We start from the raw sequence: 20123 nt of genomic DNA, 5'->3' as shown, positions 1-20123 counted from the left end.
TGATAACTGAACAAAAAGGTTTTTACTTTTGGCCTGTTTTTTTAATCGCCCCATTAAAAATTATTTTATTTTTAGGACATCTGAGTAGTTCTTCCATATACCCCGTTTGCCGTGCACCTTATCTGCTGGCTACTTCATGCACAGATGGAAAAGTTCGATTCTGGAGATGCAGGGTGACCACTGAATCATCAGTTTCTTCCATGCCAGATTCTAATGTACACAGTGATGTAACATACATATGGGAAGAATGGCCATTACTGATCGAAGATGGACTTCTTAGTAGTAGTGCTATTAATGTTCCAGGAAGGCCAACTGAAGTTAGTTGTGCACACACAAACCGATTAGCTGTAGCATACAAGCAGGTAACATCTAAAAATAGCCACCTTTCTCAAGACTTCGTTATGCATGTTAGTATTTTTGAATGTGAATCTACAGGAGGTTCTTCTTGGGTTCTTGAACAGACTCTTCATTTAGATGAGATAGGCACTATGTTAGACTCTGCTGTTAGTATTGATAGTAATTTAGTGGCATATAACAGACAAGAAGTTTCTCTCTCATGTGGTAATGTTACTCCCAGCACTAAGCACTTAGTACACTTAGATTGGATGTCTAGGGAGGATGGTTCACATATTCTAACAGTGGGAATTGGATCAAAACTTTATATGTTTGGCCAGCTCTCTGGGAAAATGCAAGAACAGAATGGTAAGGAAACTGCAGCAATCTCCCATATTGGCAGTAATACTGCAAAGGCTGCAAACTTTTCTAGGTTTGTTCTGCTGCGTTCTGTTGACTTGGTTTCTTCTGTAGAGGGATCCCCTCCTTTTCCAGTCTCCCTGTCTTGGGTGCGTGATGGCATTCTTGTAGTTGGAATGGACTGTGAAATGCATGTTTATTCTCAGTGGCAACCTCCTGCCAAGCAGGGTCTAGTTAGTACAGATTCCTGCAGTATGCCGAGTATAACTAGCTTAATGAAAGAAAGCCAGTCAGCTGCCTCAGGTCTGCCTCCACCAAAGCGAACCTTGACCAGATCTATGACCAGCCTTGCACAGAAACTTAGTGGGAAAAGATCTGCCTTTGATCTGTCTGCAGAAATGGAAGACTCTGGTCTTTTTGAAGCAGCTCATATGTTATCTCCCACTTTACCTCAGTACCATCCACATCAACTGTTAGAACTCATGGATCTTGGTAAAGTACGTAGAACAAAAGCCATTCTGTCCCATCTAGTGAAGTGCATTGCTGGAGAAGTTGTTGCTATAAATGAATCTGAATCTAATCATGATAGGAGACTTAGATCTCTGACCATCAGTGCTAGTGGAAGTACTTCACGAGATCCCAAAACATTCAGCAAAACGGAGACTACAGACTATATTGAAATAGACTCTGTTCCACCATTACCGCTGTATGCTCTGCTTGCTGCAGATGATGATTCCTCTCATTCCTGTTCAGAAAAGTCTCATAGTCAAAATAGTCAAAGTAAAAATGATATGCCCAAGGACAATTATGAAGATCTCTTTCAAAATTCAGTTATAAGTACAGATGAACTTGTAACATTTGATGCAGAGGAAGACAGTGTGAAACCAAAAGTAATTGATCTTTCACAATTTAGCCCAACTTACTTTGGACCAGAGCATGCCCAAGTTCTTTCTCGTCACTTGCTTCATTCAAGCTTGCCAGGTCTGACTAGAATGGAACAGATGTCATTGATGGCCTTGGCAGATACTATTGCTACTACCAGTACTGACATTGGAGAAAGCAGAGACAGGAGCCAGGGTAAGCTGTCTCTTCTAGATTTTGTATAATACCGTTTCACAACTCTTTCTGGAACTTTCCTGTTATTTCTGAATATTTTTGTGGCTTGTCAAAGCATTTCATAGTTCTGTGTTACAGTATATCCTCTTTGATTTGCTGTGTTGTCACAGTGTTTATGGCTTAGCTTAAGTTTCTGACTTCATACAATCAAATTCTGCATTACTGACTGTTAATGCCAGTGTTTTTAAATTGGTCTATCTGCTATAATTACTTTTCCTTCACTTTTGAAGAGACAGCTTTGTTATCTGCCTGCATTTGTCCTGCTACGTAAACTGAGAAATAATTTTGTTTTATTTGATAAAACCTCTTTTATTATTTCCTGCTCTAAGTTGAGCAAGTAACTTAACAACTTTGTAGATTTGAGATTTTTCCTCTTGCGTTAAAGGGAAGAATTAAGCTATTGTATTTTTGAATTTAAAGCAATAGTATGTGTAAAATTATAAGATATTTCTTCTCTTAAGATACCCAGAAGCTATTTGTATTAGTTTCAGTGAACTGCATACCAATATGTTTAATTTCAGGTGGAGAAACTCTTGATGAGTGTGGTTTAAAATTTTTATTAGCTGTTCGACTTCACACATTTCTAACAACTTCGCTTCCTCCTGTACATCGAGCTCAACTGCTTCACCAAGGTAACTGATGTGTTCTTAAATGAGGTGAATGTTACTCAGTATAGTACATGTGATTTTGTATTAGGTCTGTGAAGCATTAGTAAGGTAATTTTGTTATTTAAAAAAAGAAAAAACAACCAAAAATCAATAGAAAAAAACAAACAACTCTAACAAATTTGTAGTTTCAATTTTATTTTTTCAACTTTATTTCCCCAGAAGAACAGGCTGTAGCACCATGTTTTTCCAGTAACATTGTTTAGGAATAATGAAGGATGAAGCTGAAAATACAGAATACTCATTTACGTAGGTTTTTAATACTTGGAGAGGGGGGGAGGAGAAAAAAGATCCTTCTCTACTTAGGCCCTAAAAACTTTTTTGTACACCTAGTGTAATTATCCAGTAAACTATTTCAAATGAAGTTTTTTTTGGTGCAGTTTTAACTAGTTCCAACTTTACGTTACAAAATGGGATATTTGGTTAGACTTACCAAATTTAAAGGACTGGCTGTGATTATTTCTTCCCCTGATGGGATTAGTCATCATAACAGATAATGACGTTTTCAATTGTTCGGTCACTTACTCAGCTACGTACAAGATTAGAACATTTCCAAACTGTCACAACACGATATTATTGATTTAGGTCTCTACTGGTATCCTGTAAATAGAAATACTTACATGTCTGCTGAGCTGAGAAATTGGTGGGAATTAGAAATGCCTCTTGGGTGCTTGCAGAAGTGCAGTTGAGTGTGCCTCAGTGCAGAGTGGCATTCCATGTTCATCCTTAGAGTTGCAGTCATCTATAGCTAGCTTTTATACTGGTTAGTAATTGCTGTCTCCCTCATGTCATGGTTTTCACCTTCCAGTGTTCTTATATGTCTCTGTTGTCTAATCTGTTTTCTACAGGGGTAATCTTCACATTTTCCAGTCTATGTAAAAGTAATGAAAACATTGAAGAGTTGATCAACCTGTTGCACTTCATTTTATAGCTAATCTTCATGCTACATGTTGTATTTTGCGCTTCAGTCAATAACTGTTCTTAGCAACCTATCTAAGCAGTTTTAAAGTGGGGAAAAAAAAAAGCTTTTATCTTTGTGAGCTTTTTAAAATGTTTGAAATGTTCAGTGTGCAGTACTTAAAATATTTTTTAATTTCTACTATCTTATCAGTAATGCCTTCAAAAGTTCAAAATAAACAATTCGGCCTTCTTTCCTCTTAACTCCTCTATCTCCTTGCAATTATTTTGTTACTTTTTGTTTTTTTTTCCCAATTGTGATTATCTAGGCTTATCTACCAGTCATTTTGCCTGGGCATTTCATTCAGTAGCAGAAGAAGAACTACTGAGCATGCTCCCTGCAATGCAGAAAGGGGATCCAACATGGTCAGAACTCAGAGCTATGGGTATAGGATGGTGGGTTCGAAATATCCATAGCCTGCGGAAATGCATAGAAAAGGTAAAGATAGTGCTCTGAAACAAAATTGCAAAACTGCTTTTCAAATAACTGTCCTCTAGTAATTACCTTCTATTTGTGTAGTTTGAAATTTTAAGTATGTTCAGGCTTTCTGAATTTTGCATGCTGTATTTATAATTGATAATTTATTATATGAATGTGCAATTTTATATTTAACTTCTCTTTTTTTAGTACTTTAAGTTTCAAATTCCAGTGTGAAATACTTTTTGGGATTTTGGAAACCAGATTTTGATTGTTACAGTATGATAGTAGATGCTCAATATACAGGTTGGCCAAGTAGTTGTTTCTCTATAGCAAAGATCCTCTTCTATGTTAAGAAACAAGTTTTGGTAGAATGTTCTCTTTAGAAACCTGTCAGACGTCAGGCCAACTAAGCTACTATATGTATGTCTTGCAGATTGATGTATTTCCATGTCAACCAAGCCTTCTGGTGTTCTTTTCTGTAGTAACTGTGTGTTTGAATTGTCACAGATGTGGCAATACCTAACCTCGCTATCACTTGCTTTAAGCTCTTGGAAGAGCCAAAAGTGTTGAGCTAGAAAATGACATGCTCAAGATAGTTTGACTACAAGGCACAAAGTGCCTTGTCTCTACTCTCTGGTCTACACCAATTAATCATCATTTCATGAAAATTACTTGCCCTGTATTTAAATAAGAATAATGTAAAAAATTTAAGTTTCCTGGGCCTATATTTGAGGTCACTTGTCCTGGGTCTTGGATAATTTTTACTGACACTTGCCCGTTTTCCTTTTCAGCTTTCAAAAACAATCTTCTCCTATTGTGATGGGTACCAGCCTCTTCTTCTAGTCTCCATCTCTCTTTTGATTACCGGAGTAACTAATATGTTAATTTTGTTATAATTTCAGGAACTGACTTCAAATTTAGGCCTTGACAGCTGATCTGATAAAAAATGCTTTTAGCTATTGGTTTTATAGTTCTCGATGATGGAACAAGAGATGTTGAGACGTGGTGGTTCAAGTTCACATACCTACAGAGCTGTCACAGATGGTTATGGGCTCTTCAGGAGACACAGAACCTGTTAAAGTACATCCCAGAGAAGGGCTGTAAAGGTGCTTAGAAGGTTGGATCACCTCTCATGTGAAGACAGGCTGACCGAATTGAAATTGCTAGCCTTAGGGAGCAGAAGACTGCAGAGAGACCTAATAACAAGCATCAAGTTCTTAAATAGGGCTTGCAGGAAAGGTGGGGAGAGATTTTATTTTATTTTTTATGAGGAGTGTAGTGATATGACAATGGGTAATGGCTTTTAAACTTAGAGGGTTTAGGAAATGTTAGGAAAATGTCCTTTACTACTGGGACGATGAGGCACTGGAACTGACTATCATGGGAAGTTGTGGATACCCCATCTCTGGACATATGGGATTTGGGCAGCCTGATCTAGTGGAAGATGTCCCTGCCTATGGCAAGGGAGTTGCACCTAGATAGTCATAAAAGTCTCTTCCAATCCAGATCATTGTATGATATGATGACATAGGGGCATTGTGGTGGTTTAAGTCTGTCTTGAGCATAGTGTTCATGAAATAGTGGTTTTCAGTCTTTGGTGAAGTATGGAAGGTGGTTAATAGAACTGTAGATCTGTAGATCTCCTGTTTGAAGACCTGGTTGACAGAGTCCCATGGGAGACTTCTGAAAAGCTTGGACCTTCTTCAAAAATGAAATTGTTAAGGTGAAGGAGCAGACGGTCCCAATTCACCAGATGTAAAGGTGGCTGGGGATAAAGTCAAGCTGACAGCCTGGCTTAATGGAGAGCTTCTTCAGGAACTAAGGAAGAAAAAGAGAATTTACGAGCTCTGGAAGAAGGGACAGACAACTCATAAGGACTACAGAGCTGTCATGAAGTTGTGCAGTGAGAAAATGAGACAGGCCAAAGCCTAACTAGAATTCAGTTTGACTAGAGCAGTAAAAGACAAAAAAAAAAAAAAAAGAGGTTCTATAAATACCTCATCAGTACAAGGAGCATTAAAGAGAATTTCTATTCTTTGTTGGATATAATGGGAAATGTGATGAAAGATGAGGATAAGGCTGAGGTACTTATTGCTTCTTTTGCCTCAGCCTTTGTTAGTAAGGCCATTTGCTCTCAGGGTACTCATCCTCCTGAGTTGGAAGGTGGTGATGGGGAGTGAGATGAAGCTCCTATAATCCAGATGGAAACTATAACTGACCTGTTGCATCATTTGAATATTAACTACAATGAGGCCAGATTGGGATTCATCCAAGGATACAGAAGGAGCTGGTGAACACTTGGCTTTCGAGTTGATTGGAGGTTAGTAACTGTGACTCCAATCTATAGGAAGGGTAGGAAGGAATATCCAGGGATCTACAGGTCTGTTAGTCAGATCTTGGTGCCAGGGAAGGTTGTAGTGAAGACTGTCATGAAAGGCATTATGAAGGAGAATCAAATGACCAGCCACAGCATTACTGGGTTTATGAAGGGCTGGTCCTGCCTGACTAGTCTGATCTCCTGTGACAAGAGGACCCACTTACTAGATGAGGGAAAAGCTGTGGATGCTGTCTACTTGGATTTTATTAAAATGTTTGACACTGGCTCTGAAAGTATCCTGGAGAAACTGTCTGCCTGTGGCTTGGATAGATGTACAGTTCACTGGGTGAGGAACTAGCTGGCTGACTGGGCTCAAAGAGCCATAGTGAATGGAATTTGGTGCAGTTGGTGGCTCGTTACCTGTGATTTTCCGTAGGGCTCAGTTTTGGGCTCAGTTTTGCTTAGTGTTTTTATCAATGATCTGGGTGGTATTTCAGGGTGAAGAAAAGGAGGCTCAGGGGAGACTTCATTACTCTACAACTACCTCAAGGGAGGTTGCAGTGAGGAATGGATCAGTATCTTTTCTCAGGTGCCAAGTGATAGAACTCATAGAAATAGTCTTGAGTTGTGCCAGAGGAGACATAGATTGGTTATCGTGAAGAATTTCTTCATGGTATGTGGTCAAGCATTGGAATGGGTTGCCCAGGGAAGTCATGGAGTCTGCATCCCTGGAGGGACTGAAGCAATGCGTGGACATGTCAGTGAAGGACATGGATAAGTTATGGGACTTGGTGGGTCAGTTTGGTGGTTGGACTTGATGATCTTGAAGGGCTTTTTCAATCTAAAAGATTATATAATGAAACAATAATAAGGGATTGTAGCAGTGGTAGTTACACACATTTGGTAAACCCAGAGTGAGAAGAGGGATTTTGTTAGAGAACGTTTTAGCTCACTGAAGCACGGGGTATGGGGAGCAATCCAATCCAAGTTTCTCTTAAATTCTGGTGTGCTTTTTTTTTTCGCCCCTGTTGAATTGTCTTCACAGGTAGCCAAAGCAGCCTTTCAACGAAACAACGATCCACTTGATGCAGCCATTTTTTACCTTGCAATGAAAAAGAAGGCTGTGATCTGGGGATTGTACAGGTAGGTGGTACCAGGGTCTTCATAATATCTGATATAACTTGGAGAAGAAATGTTGAATGCAATGCTGATTGAAAAGAAGCCTAAATGTTACCACTGAGAATGTATTTTCTAAATAAATTAGTGAACTGGATGGGTAATTATTGAGCTTCTTTTATTTACTGTGGTAATTTAGTCCTTTCTAAAGGTGGATGAATCAAGATTTAGCCTCAGATATACTCTAATTTCATACATTGCTTAATTCAGATTACCTTACGGGGGACTGCTTGTGTTGTGTTTGGAACAGCAGTAGTATCCTTAGGAGAAGTGTTTTCAGTGATAATTTTGCCGGAAATTCAGAGAACTGAATTAAGCATGTCTTTCAGGCAGACATTTTATATTAATGTTCAACTTTGCGAAGTTCCTAAAAATCAGCTTGTGATGTTACTTGGTACTGAAGATCTTACCTTAATTTTACATTTACCAATGGTTTTGTTAATTTGCAACAGGAAAGCCTCCTATACGCTCAGTGTGATGAACACATCTGTGTACTGACATCTGACAATATCAAAAGCAAAAATGCATCTTAATAAACGCATAATATTTTTATCAATTATATTCAAATGCAGATCCCAAAAAGACACCAAAATGACACAGTTTTTTGGAAACAACTTCACTGAGGACAGATGGCGGAAAGCAGCATTAAAAAATGCTTTCTCTTTGCTTGGCAAACAACGTTTTGAACATTCTGCAGCATTTTTCTTGCTGGCAGGACACTTAAAAGATGCAGTGGAGGTAAAGAAATAATGAACTTCTTTGTAATATTGTTCTAAACTTAACAATGAATTGAGTGTGAAAATACATAGGAAACATTGCAATTGAAATTAGTATGACCACTGAAGATTCCAGTTTGTTTGCTCTTTTACTCTCCCCTACCATTTATGACATACAGATCTTTTCTTTACATTAGTTGCTAGCTGCTGATAATGAAGAGGTCCCATGGTTGATGCCTCTGTAATAATACTGAGAGGGCTGTTTAAAACATTAACTTGTTTTCAGATTCTCTGTTCTGCCACATATGAAGATAATGTAGATTTCCATTGTAAGGTTCCAAATTAATTCCTAGTTCCTGCTTAATTTTTGGAATTGATAAACATATTTATGTCATTCTGAACAGATGAATATCACTTCCAGTCTACAATTATTTTAACCAGAGAAGAAATTACAGGGTTTGGTCTTATAGCTGTACTTATTTTCTTTTAGGTCTGTCTTGAAAAACTGAATGACATTCAGTTGGCTCTTGTAATTTCAAGGCTTTATGAGTCAGAATTTGAAGTATCTAGTACTTATAAATCTGTACTACAGAAGAGAATTTTGGGAAGTGTGTTTTCTGGAAAGGAGAGCACAGGAAACATGTACAGTGATCCTTTTCTGCGAAGTATGGGTTACTGGATTTTGGAAGATTATAGCAAGGCTCTCGACACTTTGATTAAACATTCTGTTGAAGACGAAGGAGGTAAGAATGAGTATTTTTGTTGTTAGACTGGTTTTAACTATTTATGCATTTAAAGAGTATTTTCTTAGGTACAGTCTAAACGTGACTGGGTGCTGTACCTGGTTGCTCACCACCAGGCATGACGAGCTATATACGATCCAGGATATTCCTGGAACTTATAGACGATAGCTTCCTGAGCCAGATAATAGACAGCCCCACTGAAGGTGATGCAGTGGTGGCACCTGTTACTCACCAATGGAAATGAACTGATTAGTGACATCAGGGATGGATGCTGCCTATGCTGTAATGACTGTGCAATGGTGGAATTCACACTCTTGAGGGATATTGGACAAGTAAAGAATAAAATCAGGAAGCTTAATTTTAGGAAAGCCAGCTTCCAGCTCTGCAGGGAGTTAGTCAACAAAACCCCCTGGGAGTCTGTCCTCAAGGGCAAGGGAGCAGAGCAGGTGTTTAAGGAAGGCAGATGTTTAAGGAAGATTTCCTTAGGGCACAAGAGCTCTCCATCCCCAGATGGAGGAAGTTAAGAAGGGAAGACAGGAGACCAGTGTGGCTGAAATCAGACCTGCTGGTCAAACTGGAGAGTAAGAAGAAAGTGCACAGGCAGTGGAAGCAGGGACAGGTAACGTGAGTGTAGTATAGGGATGCTGCTTGGCGGCACAGGGATGGAATCAGGAAGGACTTGGCAAGAGGCACAGAGAAGGACAGGAAAGGCTTCTATAAGTACATCAACTGGAAAAGGTTGGGCCCATTAATTTCTGAGATTAGTATTCTCAAAGTTAGATGTTTCAAGTCAGTTAAAATGATAGCTGGCTTATATTTGGGTTATTTGAGAGAAACTTGACAAGTGAAGACTCAATCCCCAGAGCTATGGATTTATAAACTAATTTCAGTAGGAGCAAAATACTTCAAAATAATTTTGAGACGTGAGTGATACATTGTTCAGTTGTTTAGATCTTGATCATGTGCTTCTGTGTTAAATCATTTTAAAATGCTACAAATGCTTTATCAATTTAGAGTCTTCCATGTGGTACTTTGCACTGTCATCTTAATAGGTGATCTTTCTTACACCTGTTCCTGTTATCTGTTGTTTTTATGGTCATAACTTCTCATAGCAGAAGTGTCTTATCTCAGCTAACCCAGACAAAAAATTGTCCTGTGCTGATTGCTCCTGATATTTCAGTGTTTTATTAAAATCTTTTCATAAAGTGGCGTAAGTTGGTACTGAATTGTATAAGCTTACTGTGGTTTTGAACATGAAAATTAAATCTGTAGAGGCTTAATTCATGCATAATTAATTTATTGTATGCAGTGCTGATACGAATATATGTAAGTGTTATGGATTCCTTGGTTTTATTTTAAGTTGCATTTTGTTGGGAAGTACACAAAATTAAAAATACTCCAAAGCTTAGTAAAGGATGTTTTTCCCCCAAGTTAAAAAAATTTCTTAGAAAGCTGGAACACCTTAATGTCACTTAATACTGGAAACTTTAGAAATGTAAACTATCAGCAAGAATGTGGTCTCCTTTGACTGCAGGAGAACAAGCCTAATTCCAAGGAAAATGAATGAAAGTTTTTTAAAATATTGCTCCTTATGTGCTCTCACTCAGTCTTTTGTTTATAGTGTTGATTAGATTTCCTCCCTACCTTCTCAAGTCTTCAAATGACGATGGTAAAAAAGGACATTAATGAAGTCAACAACAGAAAGAATATTAAGACCTAATAGTTTTCTGTTGAACTATCAACTTTTGAGATGTATTATTTCGTACTGAACTGTAGATTTTTCCTCATGATGCAATATCTTTTCAGATGTAGGAGATGGCTCAGCAAGCTGTAATCCTGCAGTGTTTAACTTCTACAACTACTTAAGAACACATCCTCTTCTGCTGAGACGTCATTTTGGCTCTTCTGATGCCTCTTCCACACACATGTGCCTAACAGTGGAAAATGGATTAGCTGACAGAATCAACCTAGATGAAAGACGGCTTTTCTTCACCACTGCATATGCTCATTTAAAAGCTGGTTGTCCTATGTTGGCCTTAGAAGTCTTATCAAAGATGCCCAAAGTTGTCAAGAGGTCAAAGCAATTCTGTAGATCCCCCAGCTTAATGGATACTAGTAAAGATTTCTCACCATCTTCTCCTCTTAAAGAGTTGGAAATGAAAGATGAGTCTTCCAGTATCGATTGGTCACAGCCAACTTTGAATGATCTAGGGTCATCTTCAGACTGTTCATCAGGAAAACATTCGAGTTCAACTCTTTCATTTGACTGGAGCCAACCAAATATAGTATTCCAAGACGAAGGGTTGAAGCTACAGCTAGACAGTGATGAAGGTGATGAGAATGAAGATTCTTCCTTGGTAATGAAAGAGATAAAACCTCTGAAGAAAAATGAAAAATCTTATGAAACAAGTTCTAGCTACACAGAATCTTTTAGTGCAGTTGATGAAAAAGATATTCTAAGCCCATCAGAAGATATAATTTCTGCACAGCTGAAGTTTAGAGCATGCCTGAAAATTCTTACAGTAGAGCTTCGTACATTGTCCACTGGTTGTGAGGTAGATGGTGGAAAATTGAGGTATCAGCTTTATCAGTGGCTTGAAAGAGAAGTGATAGCTCTTCAAAAAACCTGTGATTATAGTGTTGAAATAGATGAAATACAGTCTGGAATTAGCACGATGCCAGAAGAAGTTGCATTACATGGAAATACTGTAGACTTAACTGACCAGCAAAAAAACATGCTACAGAAAGGAAACTTCCAGAAAAGACGTCAGTGGCTTCTGAAATACCAGTCTCTCCTACGAATGTTCCTTAGTTACTGTGTTCTCCATGGCTCTCATGGTGGTGGTTTGGCATCTGTCAGAATGGAGTTAATTCTGCTCTTGCAGGAATCTCAGCAGGTATGTGAGGGAGTTTGGTTTGTGAGTTCTCCACTTTGAGTTGGTGGTAGGTTTTTGAACATTTCATATTATAATTCAGATTTTCCTATTATAGTATATACCTGTTTTATGTGAAATGTGACACTTTGCATTCTATAAGGTAGAGGCTTTTTTTTTTAGTTTTATTATATTTTATTTTTTAGGAAGTTGTACTATCACTTTCTGTGTTTAAGTGTGTTTCTTGCTTGTTTTTAGGAACAGTCAATACAGATACCATCCAGCCCTCTTCTAGAGCAAAGCTCCGTACCTCTCCTATTTGCTTGCACAGCTAGTGCCAAAACAGTGGTGGCTAATCCACTGTTACATCTTGGTAACTTAACTCATGATATATTACATGCCATAATAAACCTTGACTCACCGCCTCATCCAGATACTCAGAATAACAAGGTGTGGGTCTTCTTTTTTTTTTTTTTTGATTTGTTATTTTCATTGACCAGTTTGCATGCATGTTTTTCTGACTGTATGAAAACTTCCTAATATACCTTCTTGATATGTAACAAAGCCATAGAACTTAAATATTTTATTCTGTAATATTAATGGCGGGCTAAAAGAGAGGCCCATCTACTTCTGTTACACTTCCACAACTGGATATTTGTCTGAGATAACATCTGTTATGGAAAACACCCAGTTATTTTTTAACTTTCCATAGGATTTCTAGTATATTTAGACTGGGACTGTAGATAAGATTTAAAGCTTTAGGTTAAACCTTTCCTGCCATTTTGTATGTGTTAGGTTTTACTATGGATTTGTAGAGTGCTCCAGGGATTGATTTCTTAGTTCCCATTCTCTGCCTGATTTCAGAGGATACAGATAAACATCACTTTTAGTTTTTATGAGTACTTAAGTGTGTCTTATGATACATGAAATACATAATCAGTTATGAGGGAAAAAACAGACGTTCAGTATGATTCTGAGTAAATTGTGTCTGAGAACTGTACAAATGTGTTCAACAACTAAGTTGCATTACAGTCTTCATTATGAAGCATGGCATCTTTAATTCTGAGCCAATATGCTGTCTGAGGGTGTAATCACTCATTGTTTAATGGTTTAAGAGCATTCTCTTTCCTAACAGAGGGCAGTGCAGCTGAAACTGAGCTGTGATTGTGGGTAGTTTGGGTTGCGTGAGTGCTTTCCATCCCTTTCAGTGCAAAGTGAGTTGACATAGTTGAAATTAATTTTGATGAGAAGGGGCCTTTGTTAGTGATTTTTGCCTTCAGTACTTGCATCTTCTACATGAGTGCCACTGTTTATGCATTAAATACAACGATACTAACGACAGTTCATCATGAGTGTGATACATGCTATAAAACTTTGTCTTCCAGATATATGTAATGCATAACTTAGCAGCATCACTTTCTGCTTGCATCTACCAGTGTCTTTGTGATGGCCACAGCTACAGGTAAGGTCTTTGAAAAACACCTTTTAGAGAAAAGATTGTTTCACTGTAATGATTGTGCAATGCATAGAGCACCTGGGGGTAGTACTGACATTTGCCTATGTTCTGTAAAGGCTATAACTTGAATAATTTTAAACCAAACAGGTGGTTGATTTTTTTTTGATTGTTTGTTTGCTTTAATATGACATTGTGTTTTACAGCTCATTTCAAGCAAATCAGTTTACTGGAACAGTTTATCAGACAGTGCTGTTAACTCAGCGCCATTCTCTGAGATCAACATTGGAAGAAACAGTGACTCCCAATACATCACCAGCTCAGTGGCCAGGTATGTACAGTTTTTTTTATTTATTTCCTCTTATGAAAAAATGTGGGGATGCACTGTAAGAGCATGTATATATGCTCTAGGCTTTCTAATAGTATATTTAACAAAATACTGGTAAAAGTGAGTTATTACAAAGTTTATCTTCAGTTATTCTCTGACTTGACTGATACTGATTTCTCTTACTAAAAATTGCTAGCTGGGTTTCCTAGAAAAGAGCCAATAAACTAAAAGTAGAGTGAAGCATTGTAGAGCACAGGCTCTACTTTCTCTTGCTGCAGGCAGCACTTGAGTCTCACTATTCTTCTGCTTTCTTACCCTTTCAAGCTATTTTCAAGTGTATCTTTGTGCTTCACAAATGTGCTTCAGAATGACTGTAGCTTAGGTCCAGCTATTGAGCTAACTCAAAGCTGTTGAAAATGGGAAGTTTTTAACATATTGTATTCAGCTGCAGCTCTGAAACCTCTTAACCCCTTCTGGAATGAAGCTACATTGGTCTCATTACAGAGAGTGTAAGCTACATGTAATTCATCTGTATGAGCTTCAGTTAACAGTATTAACTTCAATTTGAGCATAACCAAGAAATGTGTTTACATATTTTGTGTTTTGTTTTCCTGTATCAAAACTTTAAAGAAACATTAAAGAAATCTTTCTGAGAACCTCAAGCAGTCTTTGTGTTTGGATATTAGGATACAGAACGCAGCAATATGAGGATGTCACTGTCTCCTGGACTTTTCAGTTTCCTCTGAAACAGAATTTTTAACATGTACACATGCAGCTTTTCAGCTATTTTGTATTTCAACAGGAATGACAGCTCTGGTACGTCTCTTGAATTCTGCTGGTGAGGAAGCCCAGCCAGGACTCACAGTGTTACTTTGTGAAATTCTAACTGCAGTCTATCTGAGTCTGTTCATCCATGGCCTAGCAACACATTCTAGCAGTGAGTTGTATAGAATTATGGCTCATCCACTTAACAACAAAATGTGGTCTGCAATCTTTGGAGGAGGAGCTCATACACCTATCAGAGGACAGCAGCAATTAAAGACAAAAACTGGTATGTCTTTTTTTGGAGGGGTAGGTGGGGGAGCTGCCTTTTTTTTTTTTTTTTGAAAATGTTTTCACTGCTGAAAGCTTGAAACTAATTTCATTAAACAGTCTGTTCAATAGTGATTAAATCTGCAAATTAAAATGATCTGAAATTCTTAACAGATATTCTGCAAAAGAAGAGTGGGAAGCAGAAAAGCAGACGTAGTATTTAATGATGTTAGTTTTTAGCTAGTACAACTGCTGTAATATATGGGGGTTAAATTCATCTTAAGTAGAAGATTTTCAATTCAGTTAAAACCTAGTTTTTAATATTCGTTTTAAAGCTTTCCAGTTCTGTCCTAATGATAATATATTCCCATTTTACAGACACAGTGTGTTTTCTCTCTTTGGCAGGTAGGCACTTCCCAATGCCTAGCCCACATCAGGTAGTAGTGTTCTCCATGGAATGCGTGGGGTTTTCGAAATCCCTTACTACCTTCAGTTCTCATAGTCCTACCAAGTCTGCAGGCAAGATAATAGATTTAGTACTAGGCCTCTACATGCAGTTTGCTATGTGTGATTTTTTTTTTCTTTTTGCATATATAGAAAGAGAGAAAAACTTCTGTTTGCAAGCCATGAAATCAAAATTTAAAGCCACGTTCTGTAATTACAGCAGCAGTTCGATTGGGTACTTTTATAAAGAAAATTGCTACTGCTGTACTACTCTTACTGTACTTCCTTTGAAATAAGTTTTAAATACTTTTTCCCATGGTTTGAAATGATCAGAAGTGTTTCATATCTTTATTAGAGAGCTGCTTGTTTTGCTTCATGAATATAAGCATTATTATGCATGTGAATTTCTAAGTGTTCATTCTAAACATTACAAACAAAAGGTGCCTTATTGCTATTCAATTCTGACATTTTCAGATTACTTTACTTTTAAATTCTTCAGGTTTAAATTCAGAAAACTATCCACAATGGATTTTGTAGTTTTTTGTACCCATTTCTGCTTTCTAACTCAATTGCTCATAGTCCAACTATCATACAGATGTCTAACATAAAAAGAAAGCAACAAAAAAGGTGTACTTCATAAGTATGAATTTCCTTGAACTATGGTGGCTTCTTACATCACATCTGATTATATATGCATTTATATATAACATACCTTGTAATATCTGTAACTTGTATGTATTATTGTTGCTATTATACTACATATAAAAGTTTCTCACAAAACATTCATTTGAGGAAAATAGATGTTTAAATACCGATTTTCAGACATTTACAAAAGTGCTCACAGAGTAGTGATTCAGAGTAGTTCTCATTTTTTATCGCAGTTCTCTCTGTGGCATTTAGTTAAATATATTTGCCAAATCAGGATTGCATAATTAGAAGTTATAGCTGGCTGTTGTTGGCAGTGTCTTAGGTGTTGATAACTATATGCTGAAGTATGTTAATGCTGTTGCTCCTGTTTTAAAATTGATCTATTTGTCTTTATGTAGTGAGATATTGAAGGCTACTTCTGTCCTGTCTGCAGCATATTTTTCTTAGAAATGAATGCTGACCAGCTGATTACAGGGTTCAAAAAATTGTTGCTGGAAGAGACAAGAAGCTAACATTGAAAACTTAATGAAATAATAATTTGTAGAGACGATTAAACATTAGACAAGAGACCTAATATGGCTGTGGAATCTTGGGAGCTATTGAACACTTGGATAAACAATGCTGTAAGCAGCTTTACCTAAGCCAGCCTTGTTTTGAACATGGGCCTCCAGAGGTCTGTTGCAACCTATGTGGTAGGAGATTGAGGTTTTGGTCATAGATTCTTTCTCTGTGAAGCAGAGGAGTGAGGTTAAAATCATTTATGATTTTGTACCTTTACGGAAAGTATGCGCTGACGCTCAGCAATAAACACTAAGTAGCTTGTCATTTAGACTTAAAGAGTTATGCATAACTAGAGCAGGTTTTCTATGTTTACTTTTAGATCTTTGTGACAGATTTTCACTCTCAAATGGAGATCAAAAGCCAAAAATGTTTGATGTTAAGAATTCTAATAGATTAACAACACAAAACCCTCCAGGCATACATGTCCTGCATAGGTCCTTACTCCCTGATTTCATCAATTCTGTTGCACTTCAGTTTGGATGTGGTTGTTAATCTACAAATTTGAAACCTGTTTTAAGAGATAATGGTAATATGTAATAGTAATGCGTACATAACTGGCCAATAAAGTTGTCATGTGATTTCACTTGCTGCCCCTTGTTAAAGTTGATTTACTCATGCAGTCAGCTTCACAAGATGTTTTCTTCCAAATAAATACATTGCGTTGGGGTTATTATATCTATTTTTAGGTCTTTTAGGTTTTTTTTAGACACAAACAAAGGAAACCAAATAATTGGTCTGTCTTCTATTCAGAATTTGTTTGTATGAAAAATTTGTTTCATTTCTTTCACAGTAAGGATTAGAAAAAGCATAACAGTTTGAATACAGTTTCTTCACATATACTTTTCAGCGATATTTCTTGTTCCTGTAGCAAATGATTTTGACCATGCTATATTAGCATCTGAGAATTTCCATTCTTATTTGTGTCTTAAAATAGTGGGTATTTTATGTTTTCTAAGGTGCAGTTAACATCTGAAAAATAATCCTATTGCTTTTGAAATCTTATTTTCCACATAGTTTCTCTTCAAAACTGCCTTAAAACATTTGTGTAACTTAAGTATATATTGAGATGGTAGTTTTCTAAAATCGAGAGGTTTCCTAAAGAAAAGTTTTAATTTTGCTTAAACGTAAGAGTACGTTAAATTAAAATCTTCTTCCAAACTGCATGTTTTGCAAGTACACTTTATAGAATTAAAGTAGCTATTTTAACTGTCAGATGTAGATAAACTGTCAGAAATCTGGTGACATATGACAATTATAAGAGGCAGTTTTCTCTGCTGCTGATGCTAATGCTCTGAGCAATTAAAGTTAGAGTAGAAATATGATTCCTGATAAATTCTGTAGTTGTACTTCTATAGGAAAGAATGGTAAACTGTTGATTCACTGTGATAACTTGCCTAACGTACTGCGGGTTTTGTGAAACAGATAATTTAGCAATGAGGATGTGCAGATAGAATTTTGTGCAGTTTGACTGTGATAGGATAAGGGAGAATGGCCTTTTATGGGGGAATTCTTTACTTAGAGTAAAGAGGCACCAAAATACGTTGCCCAGAGAAGTTGTGAATGCCCCACCCCTGGAGGTGTGAAAGGCTGGTTTGTATAGGCACTGGGCAGCATGATCTAGTGGATGGCAGTCTTGCCTGTGGTGAGGAGTTGGAACTACATTGGCTTTAAGGTCTCATCCAACCCAAGCCATTCTGTGATCAGATAATAAGTTTCACCATCAGATCTCAGACAGCTCTGAATGTCTTCAGTTTCATATTTTCTATCTGGGAATGGCTTCATCTCAGGATAGATAAAAAATTACTCAAGTTTTAATACCTTCCAGGTTGTGTAAGGGCCTACAACAGCCATACTAAACTTGTAATTCAGAATTGCCTGTGATGTTATTAGTAATGGAAATGTTGATGTGAACGTGTTTCATTCTAGGTAAGTAGTTGAGTCTGCAATATCAGGCTTGTTTTTATACTGCTTTGGATTGCTGAGTGTTTCATTATTTGTGTGGCTTTCTGTTCTATATTTAAGTTTGTCTTCTTGCTGTTACTAACTTATTCATAGTTCGGCCACCTGCTAAAACAGAATAGAAGTTTGTTCTGAAGTTTGCATTAAGATGGAGCTATCTTGGCTCAGTAGAAAAACCTTTAGATGATAATAACAGGAAAGGTCTACAGAATACATATATGTCATACAACTCTTTATTGTGCCCATCTAAACTGTTTCAGAGGTTTGTGTTTACTGTTTGTTGAAGTGCCCATAGTTGAAGTGCCACATTATTTACCTAATACCTTCAGAAATATCTGAGAGGTTAATACATATTTGCTTTCAACTTTTCAATTAATTGCTATGCATAAAATACTGCAAAAATACAAAAAAGTATACAGTCTTGTGTATGTTCAGTAATTGTTATTTATTAATAATAAATAATACATAATAGCTTGATTATTATAATCCCATGGAACTGAATAGGTATTGCTGTCGTCAAGTGCCAATTCATTGAATTCATCAACTTGGACTTACAGGTCTGAAGTCATGTAGGCCAGAGCTGTTATAGTTGAGGTAGCAGAATATAATGGTGAGAACATTAGAGTTTGTAACACTGCAAAGCGCAAATCTATTCCTAAGTTTGAAGACAACAAAATTTATCACCATAGTCTTTCACTAGCCTGCTCTTGAAGTTGACATTTACAGCTTCCTAGAGAATTATGGGAATCTGCAGATGGCTTTATGCTTAAGAAGATAATGCAAAGGATAGAAACCAGTGTTCTTGTCAGTTTGCCTTCTTCGGGTTTTAGCAGTGCTGATGTCAGTTGCTGCTGCAGTCAAAGTTGATGCTTTTTTTTTAAGAGGAATAATAATGAAATGTTTTGGTTTTAAGACTTGTTTTTTTCATAGTGTGCTAGGGTATTGATGCTTGATGCATGCATACAGTCTTCAATAAAGCACAGTATCTCTGACTTGCACATTAAGGTCTTTCCAGAAATTGAAAGAGATCTGCATCTTGGTTCTTCCTGGAGAGATTGAAAGGGGGTCTCATGGGCAACAGGTCTTCTGAATATCATTGCACGTATTAAATCTTTGCAGAAGTAAAAGCGTTTTACTTTTTGAATATAATCCAGCTTTCTTTGAAAATACTACTTACTTTGTGGTAATGACAATGGAGATAAATATCTCAAATCAAGAATGCATTTAAATTATTTTTAGGTAGTAATACACAAGAAATTTGAAGGCGAGTTTAACTTGTGATCTGAAATTACAATTGTCGAAGACTTTTAATGACTATGTTGGTTTACTTAAATGCCTTTATAATACAAAGAAATGAGGAAAAAGAAAGATTGGCATCAGTTCTATGTATTTCCAGCCATTTGAATGGTTGTGATTCATTTTCCTTAAATATTCCAGTGAGTAGCCAGCAGTAGTCTTAAAAATATGAAGAATTATCCTGCAGAGTGGAAAGAATACTGTTCTAAAGTAAAGCATTCACTTCTTGGAGTGCACATTGGTAAACAACCTGCAAGCATATACTTTTTTATTTCTATAGCATGCTACACTTGCTCCTTATCTTCATGCCAAATGAGTTTTTCTTTTTTTTTTTAAGCAATTGCTAATATTTCATACAGAGTAATGCATGTACATGCTCTTTGTTAGCTGATGAGCTTTTTTAAATAATGATATGAAAATACGTTGTACTGCAGCTGTTATGTTACGTTTTAATACAGGTAAGTAGATTCCAAATAATATCTCATATAGGAAAATATACTAGGACAACACAGGCTGTAAAAATACATCACAATATCATGTGGATGCTGAAAGATGAGATAATGCCTTCAGCTTTTGTTAGGCAGTGTATAGTACATAAATTATTTTATACTTCTGCTAAAGCTATTCTTTTATTGCCTTGCATCTTTCTTTCCTCGAAGTTGGCTTAGTTTCTGTTATGAGCATGAAAGTTTCATATGTGAAATATTTAACTGATCTTAAAAGAG

At 36.8% G+C, this 20123-nt stretch overlaps 1 protein-coding gene across 6 annotated transcripts in view; it reads left to right on the top strand.

Moving 5' to 3' along the window:
- The window catches only part of DMXL1 (Dmx like 1), a 75881-nt gene that overhangs the window by 33570 nt on the left and 22188 nt on the right, over window positions 1-20123 (top strand). For 4 of the 6 annotated variants that reach the window (XR_005843172.2, XM_015280679.4, XM_015280680.4 and 1 more), the window contains exons 18-29: window positions 76-1770; window positions 2331-2441; window positions 3701-3870; window positions 7215-7312; window positions 7918-8083; window positions 8552-8804; window positions 10611-11701; window positions 11936-12127; window positions 13063-13139; window positions 13337-13461; window positions 14261-14509; window positions 14896-15009. Coding sequence is in view for 5 of the 6 variants with exons in the window: in XM_015280679.4 (XP_015136165.2) it covers window positions 76-1770; window positions 2331-2441; window positions 3701-3870; window positions 7215-7312; window positions 7918-8083; window positions 8552-8804; window positions 10611-11701; window positions 11936-12127; window positions 13063-13139; window positions 13337-13461; window positions 14261-14509; window positions 14896-15009 (4341 nt within the window). In the remaining variant the exon portion in view is untranslated. The remainder of the gene's footprint in view (window positions 1-75; window positions 1771-2330; window positions 2442-3700; window positions 3871-7214; window positions 7313-7917; window positions 8084-8551; window positions 8805-10610; window positions 11702-11935; window positions 12128-13062; window positions 13140-13336; window positions 13462-14260; window positions 14510-14895; window positions 15010-20123) is intronic. The other 2 variants (XM_015280682.4, XM_015280681.4) reach the window with 1 other exon arrangement.

The sequence above is a fragment of the Gallus gallus genome, chromosome Z, assembly GCF_016699485.2.
Source record: "Gallus gallus isolate bGalGal1 chromosome Z, bGalGal1.mat.broiler.GRCg7b, whole genome shotgun sequence".
NCBI classification, from domain to species: Eukaryota; Metazoa; Chordata; class Aves; order Galliformes; family Phasianidae; genus Gallus; species Gallus gallus.
This window is presented reverse-complemented; position numbering and strand designations above follow the sequence as displayed.